Below are 15,945 nucleotides of genomic sequence, written 5' to 3'. Positions count from 1 at the left end.
TGGTCTGTTGCTTTTAGTCTCCTTGTCTCAGAAAGGATTGGGTGGAGAGGAATAAGATAATGTTTGATCATGTCCCTGTCATCTCTCACTGACTTTTCTGGCTTTGGGTCGAGCTACTGAAGATGAGGCAAATCTAACAGAGCCTTTGCCTTTGGATGAGACTCTTAGATTCAAAAGATGAGTTATTTCTGTTGCTCTGAAAAACAATGAGCACATGGTATAATTTAAATCAAAGATAAAACCAGCCACTATAAAATCACCTGCTGTAGCTTCTTTGGAACCACTAGACATAGCATTCTGGCTGGGTAATGTGCAGGCTACCCTTCCTGAAACATGCCCAAAATCATTGTGCCCATCAGTCAACATTAAGCTGTGCTGTTGAAAGAGATCTCATGGGCAAGCAGTGTTCCTTCCTGAAAGAAAGCTCTGCATCCCAAGTGAGAGAAACCACAAGTAAGGATGACCAGACCTGACTGACAGCCTCTGCATATTTCCTCTGCATAGACAGTGGAAATTTTTAAGGTTTGAAAATATGACTCAGGAACAAAAGACAAACATTTCCCCAGGCTTCCCCAATGTTTCCCCCCCCCCCCCCCCCCCAAAAAAATAAAATTGTGTCCAAAATGTCCAAAGAGAAGAAGAGGGCAGGTTTCTGCATATTTATGATTTGTAGTGTGATAGTCAGGACATAAACTGGGGTGAGAGACCTGCAGGCTCCAAGTCCTTGGTTTGCGTAACCTGGTTTGTTATTGCTGTGCCCATTTCTTTGCCCCTAACCAGGAGAGGTATTCAGTCTCCGTGACTTACTGAATCTCCGAATCCCAAGGGTTGCAATTTAGGATGTACAGCCTCTTGTGCAGGGAGAGCCCAGCATATCTATTGATTGAGTCATTTTGAAAAGGATGTAAGGCGTACTTCCAATCTTCCCTTTCCTTCCTCCTGCCCAGGGCTGTGTAGCCCAAGGCTAGGATGACAAGTTTAGTGCTGCAGTTCAGTAGACACCCTCCCCTATGACTACTTAGGAGAAGGATCTTTCCCTCTGCCATCTTTTGCATGACATCTTTCAGGCCATTAGTCTAATGGCTTTGTGCAATAGAAGTGCAGGGAATAAAATTAAAATGGATCCAATTGTTTAATTTATCTTGGGAGATTTAGGTAGCAGAGAATGATTTTTATTTCACCTTGCCTCCTAAGAGAAGTTGATTATATGTTTGAAAAAACAGAGACTACTGGTATTTTAAATCTTCTGGAAGCACAGAAGCGTAATCATGGAAATACTGAGACTATCAAGTCATTGCAAGAAACGAGAGTCTAAGTTTTGTTAGAAATTTTGAGAACTATTTTTTGTCTTCAGTTGTAGGCTAAGGGATGTTCAGCTGCAACACAATTAGTGTTATCTTGGTGTTAGTTATCCTTTTAATACAGATTCAAGAATAAGCAGATAGAAATGTTGGTAAGCAGACTTGAATGTATTGGAGATCTTAGGATAAATAATTAGAATACTCATTAACTACATTCTCACCAATAAGCCTGGCCTGGAAATGTCACTGTGGTCTATTGCATCCACAGTCTTATGTATTAGCAAGTTTCTACAAAGTATTGATGATCCATATATTCACATCTATATGGACTGTAGACGTGGTCCCTATGTCCATGTCATAAGGATTATGGCACCACCTTTATCTCTCTTCACCCATGCACTGGGTGCAGTTACTTTGACATTTCCAATATTCTGATACTATCTGAAACTGTATGTGTGCAGCTCCAGTGTTATTTTTAACATGGAGACTCTATCAACCTTGCTTTTGGTAAAGGAAGTAAATAAATAAAATAAATAGAAATGTTATTTCTTCTGTATCATCTGAAATTGAACTCATATAAAGAGTATGTGTGTCATGCTGCTGTAGTGCTTTATAGAATCTTATCTTTCCCATTTTACTTTCCAAGCTGCTTAAAATGTCAACACTGATAAAACTTCAGATGCACAGACTGGACAGTCAGCAGTGTAAGTGCACAGACATGTGGATGGATGGATGGATGGATGGATGGATGGATGGATGGATGGGTGGATGGATGGGTGGATGGATGGATGGATGGACAGACAGTGGAAGCTATTTGAACCCATACACCAGCAAAACAGGATGCTTTCCTTATGCTAGCACACTGGTTTTATTGGATAAATAGTTTTGAAATTTGGGTTCACCCTGAAGGGAAAGCCAGGTGCAGCGAGTTATGTGGAACTTCACCTGTTTGAATCTGAATTGCACCCTGTTGAGAAATAGAAGAGTGAGATGAGTAAAGCTTTCATTAATATTCACAGCCCCAAAATAATTGTCTGCAGGTTTATAGTCATGAAGGTGAGAAATTGTCTTCCAGTGATCTGCTGTGGCACTTAAGACAGAATGTGCTGTCTGCTCCAGCATCTGAATAGAGAAGAGCAATTTCTGACTGTGTGCTCTCTGTAGCTGCCAAACTTGAGCTCCTCGAGCAGCCATTGAAGAGAATTAGACATGATACCTAAATGGTAAAGAAAGGAGGGACTCATGAGCCTCAGCTGTGTAGCTTCTTCTCCATCAAAGTCCACTCCCTAAGTCACATAAGCAAGCTAGAACTTGGGAGGTGTTTCCTTTTGTCTTTCTTGTGTGTCTCATTTAAACAAGGACAGCATTTTCCCTGCATTATTTGCCTCTAGTTGCTAATGTGCGCTTGGTTTTCTATGTGTTTTTGTCATCTGAGTCAAATGCCATTTTCCTTGTGAACTCAGTGTGCTCGTGCTGAGCATAGAAATCCATGAGCCTAAAAGAAAATAGGGAGATCGTGTAGTTCCAGTGAACTGATGCTTCTTTCTCTTATTCATCTCAAGTTGGCAGAACAGCCAGTTCACGAAACAGCAAGACAGGCATCAGTTCATTAATACATTTGCTGGCATTGCATAGAGGCTCAAGAAGGACACTTTTTGGTGATATTTTTCTTTGGGGTTGTTTTCATTTGTTTTTCATTTTGTCAGCCTTTTTTGGCCATTGGGCCCAGTGAGATAACTAAATTTTGAAAAAATACAGGCCTATATAAAGATGGGCATTACTTGTAGAATTCAGCAGCTCTGAGCTAGTGCAGCTGCTCCCTGTGCTTACCAAGCAAACTGTGTTCTTCACCTGCTATGATTAATTTATTTCAGATTTTTGTATTATTATTGCATGTAGACCAGGTATGGGGAATTGTAAGAGAGAATTGGGTTGTGAGCTGTAAAACCTGCCTGCAGAGGCACATGGCAGCACAAAGGAGCACGTGGTGGCACACAGAGGCTTGTCTCCACCAGACCCTGGGGGGAGGAGGTGTCACAGGGCAGACCCCTATGGAGAGGAGCCTGCCGGGAGCTGACAGACAGGTGAGCAGTGCATGATCATCCCACAGAAGGACATTTAGGAAGTGTGTTGCTGATGTGGTAACACGGGATGGGTATTGCCGTATAAGGAAATACTGTGCCTTAGAAAAGTGTATAAAACCGACTCGTTCCTTTGAATAAACGATTCAGATTCCCTGCCAGTCTGGGTCCGTCATTCAATCGCCAACAACCAGGTTCCATTTTTATATGTTTGTGTATTAGTACATGCAGTCATATACCTGTTTTGTTTCTTGTTTCCTCCCTTTTTAACGAAATGCTTGGGAAGTGTTTCATTCTGAACACCACCATAAGCCTTTTAAAACTTGGTATACTCAGCCAGATGTCATGGTTCAAGACAGTCTCTGACTTGTGAATTCAAACAAAATGCTGTTTAACTAAAGAGATTTTTGAACATTAGGTTTGTGGGGTAAATACTCCAGCTCAGTTGGAAGAGCATATGACATTTGACTTTGACAGAAAAGGATTTGTTATACTTGTAGGATGTCGTGTGGATACTTCTCCTAAAAGAGAACAGTACTTAAAACTGAGAACCTGTTCCCCATAGATTGTATAGAAAGAGGCAGTTTATATTGTCAAGAAATGCTCAGAAAGGCTTATGTTGTAGTTGTTATGGTTTGTTGTTTTGGTTTAGTGGTTTGTCTTTTTTTTATCATCTGCTTGGTAGCAGAATCTTGATGACTTTGAAAGGAAACTTTCAGCATGTAGGCAAGACAGATTTCATCAGTTTGTTGCTTTGTCCAGTGCCAGCAGCAAAGGGGTGAAAAAAGATCACTTTGTTTTAATTATAAGAAATGTCAGGGTTTGATTGAATTTCATCCTACTTCTGGATTGAAGTGAAACCTTGTGCAGATGCCTATCACAGTTACCTTCATGATGTTGAAAATGAACTTTGCTGCCAATTTCATGGCCAAGTGACTCTGTATAGGCACATACCAGTGCGCTGCTGGAGTGTTCTGCTTGCATTTGCAGCTCACAACATGCCTCTGGTTCCTCTCTCAAACACCACAGAAAGGCATTGTTCCCATCAATACAGTGGAAAGCCCTCAGTCACACACCATATTGTAATGTTTTCTCTGCCGACTTACTTTTCTTAAGGTAAATTTTAGCATTCTGGAAAGGACCCTTTAGCAGCTTTGGCCAGTCACTAGATGGCTTGGGTAAGGTAATTTGACCCCTTGTGACCTTTGTCATTCACTGTGCTACAATCAGGATTTCATTCATTTCTTTCTGCTAGCATTATTTCAGAGCATAAAGCATCTGGAAGTATTTCAGAGCTTTTTCTGTGATCATGTTTTCTTGGTTCCCTGTAGTACCCTTTTCCTTAGCTCTGATCTAAACCCGTTCTCATTTTTTGAGCTATTTCTGCTTGCTGGACTTGGAATAATTCATGAGCTTGAAGGTACGTGCAGATACGTGCATAGATCCTTCCCTTGCCTGTAACATTCCTTACGTAGATACACCAGTTTGATTACCTGATGGGCTCCATCTTTTTTTCAAGGCAGCAGCCGCTTTTTAGAAACCAGAGATTTCCTCTGAGCAAGAGCAATATCCTGCAGAGCTCAGCAACCATGAGATACCCTAGAACTTAAAGCTAAAAAAGACAGTGGAAAAAAAAGTGAAATCATAGCTATGAAAGCCACACAGAAAAACTCAGTTGTGTTTTAGCCAGCAAGTTTCCATGCTTTATTCATGACCTTAACAGAATCATGGATATTATTGTCCCCTTTGAGTTTCATCTTTGAAACTCAAGCCTGTACTATAAGGGCCTAAAGAGACATTTCACCACAGCCAAGGGTCTAAACTAACTATCATTTGAATAAACAAAAAAGTTCTCATTATAATGACAATCAGCAAAGACCATATGTAGCTGCACTTAGGTACTCAAAGCAAAAGTATTTAGTACTTATTGTAAATTCCTGAACATGGATACAGACTGTCTCTTTTCAGAGTCCAATGAAACATATTTTTTTGCTAGGCTGTTACTGAGGGAGATTTTTAAACTCGTATTTGTACTCATTATCAATGTGCCATTTGGTATAATTACTCCTTTCCTCTTGGCCAACTTCCTATCAACTTCTTTAAAGAACAGAAATAGAAGTTTATTTTTCCTAAGGGAAGGAATACAGAGTTTACAAGGGAATGGTTTGAACTTTCTAGCTCTTAAATGAGGTACTTTTTTTCCTTTTCTCCCAGCCATTACAGTAATTAAAAACTCAATTTTTTATCTTTATTTTGATAGTGGTGAGATAGTACCATTGTTTTTAGGAAGTTTAATGTTTGTAATGCCCTTTTCTGAATAAGATTACTTTTAATAAGAGGACACACCTCTCTCAAATTTCTGAAAAATATAAAGATATGCCTTCTAAAGCACACATATCTAGTAAAATTAAGTTAAAATATTGGATATTCCTACTTAGGAGAATGTCAAAAGGAAAAGATCAGAAATTATTTGGTCTATCAGAAATTCCCTCAGAAATTTAGAAGCATTCAAATATTTTTTTCTGGGATTTCTCAAAATAAACAGCTAGCCTTTTGCACTAGTGGTTTATTTTTAGAAGGGTGGAGAACTTTCCTGATTCCCAGTGAGGACTGGTAAAGCCAAGGTGCTCTGCTATGTAAGCAACTGTGTCTTCCTCTGTCTACATGGCAATTAGGAAAATTGTCCCCCTCTAACAGAAGCCTAGCAAAATGTGAGCAACAAACCCATGGGCTTCCGTGGACTGGATCCTTTTCTTGGATTACTTTTGTATTTTGCAGCTGAGCAGAATTTGCAATGCAGGCTGGTATAAGAGAGAAATCCAGCCATGAAAATGTAATCATTACCGGCTCCTTCAAGAAGACAGCTTCAATCACTATCAAGCTAAAACAAGCATAGGAAAAATGTTACGCACTGTTTCTTCATCAGGATATATTTAGAAGTTGAAGGTACCTGGGCCTCAATTCTGTATTTTCTTGTTGAATGGGTTAAAGATTTGCTGAGAGGAAGACAGCTTCTCTGTTGTCCTTAGCTTTGGCTTTCAGGAAGAACTTGAGCTGTGATGGATGAGACTTAACTCTAGTTGATGAGTTTGGGTATGACTGAAAGACAAATTAGATTGCTTAACAACAGAAGTGTCTGCAGGGATCAATCTAGGACTCCTGAGCTATGGTGCCTAGTCCTGTTCACACGTATCATTGGTTTCACCCCAGCCAGCAACTAAGCCCCAGACAGTCGCTCACTCACTCTCCTGCAGCGGGATCACAGAGAGAGAAGAAGAGTGAGAAAACTTGTGATTTGAGATCAAGGCAGTTAAATAGGTAAAGCAGAAGCTGCATGCAGAAGCAAAGCCAAATAAAGAATTCCATGGACAGGAAGGTGTTCAGCCACCCCCAGAAAAGAGAGCCCCATCACGATGACCTGGAAGACAAACACCATCACTCCAAACATCTCCCCCTGCCTCCTTCTTCCCTCAGCTTTATATGCTGACCATGACACTGTATGGTCTGGAATACCCCTTGTGTCAGGATTGGCTGTCCTTGCCGTGTCCCCACCCAGCATCTTGTGTATCCCCAGCCTCCTTGCTGCTGCAACCGTGGGAGGAGCAGAAAAGGCCTTGACACTGTACAAGCCCTGCTCAGCAGTAGCAAAAGCATCCCTGTGTTATCAACACTGTTCTCAGTGTTGTTAACAAATCTAAAACCTAGCTCCATATGAGCTTCTGTGAAGAAAATTAACTCTATCCCAGCCCAAACCAGCTCAACATGTATTCGAGGAGTTACTGATGTTCCAGTGGTTGATGCCCACTTCTAAGGTGAGAGTCACAAACCCCACAGCAACTGTTTTGCCTGGTAGCATTTCATTTGTTTAACACAGTGTTAGAGCCTTGAATTGCAGTAGTTCTGTGGGTATGCCCAGCTTTCTCCTCTGAATTTTTTGGTGTTGTGACATTTAATCTCCTTCTTGGCAAAATGCCTTTTAAGGAGGTTTGAAGAGTAATGTTTTTCTGGTGCTCTCTGCTAGGCGAGCTTTTAGTGTGGCAGTGTGATTACCTTGGAGTCAATGCCCTAGATAGGAAATTCTGCTTGTAGCTGACATTTACACCAGAACATGAGTTTTTTATGGCAGTTCTTCACAGGCTGAAACATGGATCCCTCTCACTGGGTGCCCAGCAAGCTCTGCTCACAAGGTTCCATCTACCTGTCCATCCTCTCCTGCTTTTGCTTTCTGGGGAAAGGATGTAGGAGACAGCACCTCACCTCTCTCATCTCTCCCCTCATGCCTCAAAGAGAAGATCCCCTACCAGAAGTGAAAAAAAGGGACAGTGAGAAGCAGTATCTTCACTCCCCTTTATTCTCCTTTGTACAGAACTGGACAGGATCAGGCTCTCAACAAATCACAGCTGTGAACAGTAGTTTCTTTCAATCCATAAGTGTAGCAGTAAAGAACCCACAGTAAAGCCCAGGAATAGTGTTGGAAGAACAGTGTTTGTGCTGGCAGGTCAGTGCCCTAACTATCACTAATGCTTTCTTTCAGACCCAGTAGCTCTTGAATTCTTTAAAATAACAGTTTTAGTAGGATAGATGTGCACCTTCATCCATCATGGTATGAAGTAGTAGTAGTGTTGCCAGGGAAAATGGGAGATGTGGGCTTAAGCCTTTTCAAGGGGAAGATGACAGTGACCCCATGATTCTCCTTTCTCCCAAGTAAGTTCTCTACCTGCTTTAACAGAAAAGTCCTTGCATCTCATCTTACTTCCTCTGCTTTCTTAAAAGCACAAACTGTGCATCTCCTCCCTTCTTGCCAATTAGGAAGGGTAAAACATCCCTTCCTTTCGAGCTGAAGTTTTTTACTGGAGCAATTCCTGGTACCTATGGAACTGTAGCCCCAAGAACAGTGTGATACCTCTTTTGCTTTTGCTGGCCCTGTTCTTCTCTTGGTTGGTTTTTGGAGGTGTTCCACTTGTAGTGACTGCTCTGAGTCCTATTTTAGAGCTACAGAGTCTCCAGATACTGTGTGTGATGCCCAAGACAGACCTGTGCTGTCTGCTTCGGTGTCTGGGCACAGGACAGTGATGAGCTACAGTACTGTTTATTTGATTTAGCCTTGAATCTGTATGAAATAAATGCATAAGAGATGGAAAACCTGGTAAGTAATAAGAGCAATAAAGGAAACAAAACAGCTGATATCAAAGAAATGTAAAAATCTTTATTTTCTGTATTTGCAGGGTTTATAGGAAGAGATTATATGGCTGTTGGTGACATAACCTAATAAATTTCTTTTGTTGCAAGTGAAAATCTTATGTACTATCTTATGATACAGAAAATACTTGGTGTTTTGAGAGAATTCATATCAATAAAGACATATTTAGAGTGATGCATTCAGTGCAGTGTAGTTGGCAGAGGTTAAAAAAATGGCTTTCAGATTGCAATTAGCATGAATAATTTACGTTTTACGTCAAAATGGGGATGAGTTGAAAGCAGGGTCCTAGAGGGATTAGACTTCTAAAACTATTCTCTGCACTTCTGTGCAAACAAGAAAAATAAATAGACTGAGATAGAGGGATTGTAGCTGAGAGCAGAGCTTTACCATGGTGTGGTACCTGTGCTGAAACAGGCAAGGTTAAGAGATGAGAGACTCCGTTTATGGACACAACGCAAAGTGCTGCACACCTGGGGAGCGGGAATAATTGGCAGGGGTTTGGAACATGTGAGTGCTGCTTAGCATGCAAAGGAAAGCTACTGACAGGCTCTTCATGGCTCATAAAACCACTATGCCAACTCACTGCCACTGCAAATGCACACATCCAGTGGGAGCTGTTCTCCACCAAATAGGTAATCATCCTCGTTTGGCAAGACTGCGTTTAGACTGCAGCGTGCCATGCCTTGTCTTTCATTGGAAAACAGACCTTTGTGAAGTTAGGAAAAGTTTAAATGGGCAATTCACATAGTAAAGGCAAGGCTGATGGAAATTAATTCCAGGTGCAAAAGGAAATTAAAGGGAAATAACTGAACATAATAGAAGAACAGAAAATAAACAATTTTCCTGAAAGAAAAACAAGGTGGTTTTTTAATTGAAAGTTTTCCCATTCGGGTAAAGAGTAGACGTAAGTGCTCAGCAATTAGAGAAGTTGTTCAGGTTTCCTGTCATTTCAAAAAGACATATGGTGTGTCTGCATCTTGTGTTGAATAAAGCTGCTAAAATAAGGTCCATGCAGTCTGAAGTGAAGGATATTTGGGGAGCAAGTTCAAAAGAAACCCTGCAACAGGAGTTTGTTGGAAACTGATCTGCAGGATAAAGACTGGTTCGATGTGGATTGGCAATGAGTAATATTATGTTAGGGGTATTTATTTATATAGAGTTCTTGTCATTAAATAATATAGCACATTTAGTTAATTGCATCTTTAGGTCCAAGATAATTTTCAGCCTGTTACTACAGATTTGTGCAAATATCACAGAAAGCATGAAGTAGCCATTGGTGCTTCCTAGGAAGACTTAAAATCGAACTTCATGAAGTAAATTGCCTGTTAAGATCATCATGTGTCTGATTAAGAAAAATTAGTGTTAAGAAAAGGTCTGAGAGAGAACTTTGTGTGATTACCAGTGAGGAAGGTAATATTAAAAACCACCAGTGGGATGGGTGGGCTTCAGCCTTCAGCAATGAAACTGCTTTTTGTAACCAAATGCAGTAATAGTGGGTTTTTTCTAAAATGGAAGCTGGGTATAATGGAAGCCGCTATTATGTATCAGCAACATTCAAAGATTAAGTGATTCCCAGACAGTGGTAGGAATGATAAAACTGGCTGTCATTCTCCAGGAATACTTTCTAAGTTATGTTGCCTTTGGGAGGGCCTTTGATCTGTGTGCTATGCTTCTCAAATCCAAAAAGTAGGCGACCCCTATGTTGTCTCTTACTGGACTTTCTGGAAATTAACACCCTACTGAAAGATGTGGGAGAATCATAAGAACATACAGAACAGGTCCAAGATGGCCTGGCCTCTTTTTTTCATCGTAGTGTATTTCAAACAAGTAAAATTTTTTTTATATTACTTGGATGCAAAGTACTTCAGTTTGTGGTGGGTTTTTTTCATTAAAACCTCAAGTCTTGCTTAAGCCTTATATAAAGTCTATATGGACTTCAAGAGTATTAAGAACTACAGTAAAATCTTGAGAGCTGTCTCACAGCCAAACAGCCTATGAAAAACTCTCAGGTTTGGTTTCCCGATTGCTAACTCTGGAATGACAGCTTGGACAGAAGACAGTGGAGGCGGGGGGAGGGGAGGATTGCATCACCCTCTTGCCATAAGTGCAGGTCCCAGTATTTCTCTGTGTCTCAGAAAGATCTCTCAGATCCTGGAAAAATATCAGAACAAGTTCCCAAAAGCACTGAGTATCAGCAGCAACTGTAAGACATAAACATCACATTTGTGGCACCGGTGTCAAGATGAGATCTCAGCAGTGTGACTACAGGTACTAATGCACACGGCAGTTCCCTCTCCCAGTTCAGCAGACTGATCAGGCTGGGACTGCTGGGACTGCTTTCCTCTTTGAAGGCAAAAGAGATAGAAAAAGAGTGCAAGGTCTGGGTTACTTTCCATTCCTGCAAGTACCAGCTTTTTTGGGAACAGCAAAGGTGTGAAATCAGCCTACGGAGCCTGCTGTCAGCAGTGGGTGTCGCAGCCCACAGCCAGTCAGTCGTCATTATGAGCCAAAAAGGCAGAGAAATCCGGCCAACTTGAGCAAAAGATGCAGCAGCAGAGAGGAGCACAGAATTCTGGCATTTACTTCTTGCATTGTGGTCTGCTTTTATTCTTGCTGTATTAAAACTGTCATGGCTTTATGCTAATGTGGTTTATTCCTAGCCAGTGATTATTATGCTTTGAATTAGCAGTGCTCTTGAGAGCATTTCTCATGAAAAAAAATCATGTCCTTCTGAGAAATGCGAATGAGAAGGAAAAAGAGCTGTTACTTGCATTAGCTTGGAACTGTGTGTGTGTTTGGAGAGGATGAAGGAGAAAGGCCACTTTCATGACTGATGCCAGGCACTGCAGGACTCTGAGGCCACAGATTTGTGTGTGAGACATTACTGAAATTCAGGGAAGAGCAGTCAAAATATGGGAATGGTTTTTACACTGTGTTTGGCTTTCAGTGAACTCACCCTTTGGGTAAATTCTTTTTGACTCTAATGTTAGTTTTGCCTGACTGTAAATCCATACTCATTTACCCTGAGTGGGAAAAGCTTCCCCAGGGGCATGAGGGCGCAGCTGTTGTGGGACAGAGCTGTGTGTATGTTGTGAGAGTGTCTTTAAGGGGTGTCAGTTCTCCAGGGAATGGCCTCAGAAATACCAGTTAGGACCAGCTATCAAAGAGAAGTTGTTGCAGCTCTGAGATTTAGTAACTAAGGCACCTGGGTAGCAGAGATCTTGGCTCAGTGATGGGGAAAAGGGGAGAGGGTGAGCAGCAAGAAGAACAATATGTTTCAGCTGTAGGTTTCTCAGCAGGAAGCCTAATTCAGCAGCAGCAGTAGTGTGTCATTCCCAGTTTGCTCAATGGGCCACTTCCTGTATCCCCCAAATAAGGCAGCAAAGACAATACCAGCCCATTACTTTTAGCTGCATCTCTAAAACATCACAGCACTGGAACACAGTGGGATCTTACATGCTGAACTAGAGGCATCTTAAAAATGGAGGAAGGGGAAAAGGTGTGGTCCCTTTGGGTCTGCATATAGAGGGCAATGGTCTGTACCCTGTGCTGGTCTTCAAGGCCCAGCAGGTTCCAGTGAAATCAGAAAGGATAAGGAAATTTCTGATTTCCTCTTCTTTTTACCCATATGGTTTATTTGGCATAACCAGGCAATTCCCAGCCTTGATACAGCATGTCCAGCCCCTGCACAGGACAGAGCCTTGTAATGGGTTCTTTGGATAAGAAGGTATTTCTCCAGGCAGTCAGGCACAAAGAGCTGGAACAGAATGAAGTGCTTTGGCCGGATTATCTTTTATTCCCTCTGCTTTAAATTGAAAAGAGATGTTCTCAGAAAGGTCTGTCTTTCTCTCCATTACCCCAAAGAATAGCAGTTTTTAACCATTCCTACTGCAACAGCTGGGTTCACTCTATCTTGCTGGCTAGCTTTTTCTTCTTCAGAAAGAAGTTACAGGCAGCTGTATCCGGCATTGATATTTTACAGGAAAAAGGACTGTGTTGCGTGTTAACATTCAAAACAAACAGAAGAGCAATAACAAAATGACCAACCTTCTTGCAAAAACCTGAGGGACTCAAATAGTAGTTCAGTTGGAGTTCTGATAATGAAACCTCCTTTGTGTTAGAAATGCGTCTCTGGCTGTTCCCATGAAAACCAACCTAAATTTGGCTCACTTAAAGCCTCGAAAAAATTTCCATTGATATACATAAGAATTTGCCAGCCAAAATCTCTGGTGATTCTGTCAGTGTGGAGTGGGCGTGCTCATCCCTTCAAAGCAGTGTTCTTGCGGAGGTTCCTGAGCCCCTGTTCATGCCTGAGGTTAATACTTAATGTACTAGAGGTGAATAGAAACACCAGTCTGTTGTCTTCAGAGCAAGAGAGGTGACAATCTGCATCCTGTCTTTATGAATCCAGACTGTGTGTGCAAACCACTCAAATCAGTGTTAGTGGCAGTGTCACATTATAACACAAGCCCGGGAAATGGTATCCCTTTAAACAAAAAAACAACAAACAAACAACAACAACAAAAAAGGCAATAACTTTAAAAAAAAAAAAAACACAAAAAAACCCCAAAAAAATCCCCAACAACAAACCACACACAAACCCCCCTCCTGTATGCTGACTGCACTATGCAGATGCTTTTTTTAGGGAGAGAGCTGCATGCTTCAGTCCAGGGCAGGGAGACCCTCTTGCATCCCTGGCAGCTGCCGCACAGAGACAACCTCTCTTGTGGACTGCTGGTACCTTCTCTCTGTTGGTGTTTTCTTTGTGGTCCTGGCATTCCTCTCTCTGTGCATCTAGTCACAGGGATATTATTTCCCAAAACTATCAGCATAAATTTTTCCTTGCAAATGTGAGATGGGGGGGACCATGCAGTATAACTGCGCCAAGTGACCATCCCCAGACTTCTCTTGTTCTCATCAGGTAGGAAGGGTAATTTAAATTCTTCAGATTTTTTTTCAGTATTGAGACTTTTATGAGGTATTACAGGGTAAAGGTTGCAGAAAACTGAAATCTTAAGAACAGAAGCTCAGTGAAAACCTCTATCCCCTTCAAGGGAATTCAACCCTAAGTGTGGACAGTATTAAAACCCAAAATTAAAAGTTTAAATGTTAAAAGCTAAGCATAAGAATTGGAGGGCAGTGAGTGGGCAGAAAAATGGGACTAGACTTGGGCCCCTCACTACAAGAAAGACACTGAGGTGCTGGAGAAGGGCTGGTAAAGGTTCTGGAACACAGGTCTCATCATGAGTACCTCAGGCAGCCTGGAGAAAAAGAGGCTATGGGGGGACCTTATTGCTCTCTAGAGCTGCCTGAAAGGTGGGTGTACCCAGGTGGGGATCAGCCTCTTCTCCCAAGTAACCAGTGGCAGGACTAGAGGAAATGGCCTCAAGTAGCACCAATGGAGCTTTTAGATTGCATATTAGGACAAATTTCTTCATGGAAAGGGTTGTAAAGCATTGGAACAGGCTGCCAGGGAAGTGGCGCAGTCACCATCTTTGGAAGGATTTAAAAGATATGTAGATGTGGCACTTGGGGATGTGGTTTAGGGGTGGACTTGGCAGTGCTGGGTTAATGGTTGGACCCGATCTTAGAGGTCTTTTTCACCCTGAACAATTCTATGATTCTGTGATTTTTTAACACCCTCTCTCTTACTAGGAAGTTCCTAATGTAGCTCCTTTTTGTAACACAAGCGATTTTAATGGACACGGTAATGGTACCAAAGGGTCATTATTTATCAGGGTCTTTGCTCTTAATAAATATTAGTTAAAGGAAATGTCTCTTTCCATTGCAATTAAAAAAAAACCAAACCCTTGTAGTATTTCTTTTAAATTATATTGTATCCTTTTTTTTGAGCTTTCTCTTCCCCAGTCTCTATCACACCTCCCCAGGAGTGGCTGATGGCTGAACTGCCAGCTATCTAGAGCAATGTAGAACAATTTGTTAAAAATTATAACTTTTATAACATAATAATCCATATTCCTGTTGAATCTTGTTGTTACTACTGTTCTTTACAGTAGATTAACAATTTCACTGAAAGAAAAGGAAATAATGTTAAAATAATAAGGAGTACTTTTTCCCTTTGTTATGGTTCTCTGTGTCCATGAAAAATTTTGGCCATCTGTGTGGTTTTCTGATAACTTATTAAAGCATTTATTTCACTTCCCACCTTCCTTGTTTTTTTCTCTTTTTCTTGCCGAAATTACAGCTGAAGAGGTGGAAAGACTGGCTGCAATGCGTTCAGATTCTCTAGTACCTGGGACTCACACGCCTCCAATCAGAAGAAGAAGCAAATTTGCCACTCTTGGGAGACTTTTTAAGCCGTGGAAATGGAGGAAGAAGAAGAGTGAAAAATTTAAGCACACTTCAGCAGGTAACTGTTGCGTTGGGGCCGGTTTATTAATCTGGAACTTTTTGTTCATCAAGGCTGACCACTTGTAATACAGCCTCAGTTTATATCTATTTCAACAGTTGGAGCTTGGCTTGGAGAGATTCATCAGATTCTAAACGGAGATCTTCAACTTTGTTACCAATGTTTTCTTTAAAAAAACCCAAAGTAACACAGTGGGTGCACTACAACTAAAGCAGCAGCTCACCAAAGCTGTATTTTCAAGTTTTGCTACTAGAGCTAGAGCGTAACCCAGAAGAAATCTTTGAATATTGATTCAGCAGATTATGAATAAAGGAAAAAGCAGTATGAAAAGATAATACTAGTGGTCGATTTAGCCACATTTAAGTTCCTGTGAGTGCTAATAGAGGAGTGAGAAAAATACAGGATGAAGAAGTTGACATTGTGTTGAATAACTTGCATAACCAGAAATTATTCGTTCCATTGGGCAGGAATGATGTGTCACTTGTTTTTTGGAGAAAACCAAATCTCAGTTCCTGCCACACCCATCCTTCTGCCATTGCTTTCTCACACTCCTAGTTCAAAACCCTTTGTAATTATGGAAAGCTGTAAAAAAGTGGGTTTATATTGTAAATTGGTCTGAGCAAGAATCCCAGATCCAGGCACTGATGCATGTGGTGAAAGCTTTGTGATCTATTTAGGTTTCTTTTCTTTGTTCTTTCATGATGGCAAGTAATTACTACAAGTGGTTCTGCAAGTCTTTAGCCTGGATTATCTGTGAGAAAACATGAAGTTTCTCTGGATTTCTTATTGTTCTCACTAGAACTAGAAAGAAAGCAGCAGGTATCTTGCTCCTTCAAGTGCCAGAAGAGGCTTGAGTTACCACCCAGTTGCTTTTCTGCCCTGTGTATTGCACAGTGGAAGCTTTTAGGCAGTACTTGGGTGTAACTGTGGCACCCCAAATCCTGTACTCCTGAAAATGGCCCACATTTGGGTGAGACATCTCATTTAACTAAA

The 15,945-nt window shown here is 41.2% G+C and overlaps 1 protein-coding gene across 7 annotated transcripts in view; it reads left to right on the top strand.

The window, feature by feature from the left end:
• PHACTR1 (phosphatase and actin regulator 1) overlaps window positions 1-15,945 on the top strand; it is a 292,345-nt gene that overhangs the window by 169,609 nt on the left and 106,791 nt on the right. For all 7 annotated transcript variants that reach the window (XM_042049210.1, XM_042049207.1, XM_042049213.1 and 4 more), the window contains one exon: window positions 14,788-14,952. In XM_042049210.1, the coding sequence (XP_041905144.1) occupies window positions 14,788-14,952 (165 nt within the window). The remainder of the gene's footprint in view (window positions 1-14,787; window positions 14,953-15,945) is intronic.

The sequence above is a fragment of the Corvus kubaryi genome, unplaced genomic scaffold, assembly GCF_017639235.1.
Source record: "Corvus kubaryi isolate FWS band 111438036 unplaced genomic scaffold, C.kubaryi_AGA036_p1.0 69, whole genome shotgun sequence".
NCBI classification, from domain to species: Eukaryota; Metazoa; Chordata; class Aves; order Passeriformes; family Corvidae; genus Corvus; species Corvus kubaryi.
The sequence above is the reverse complement of the archived record's forward strand: the minus strand, read 5'-3'. Positions and strand labels throughout refer to the sequence as shown.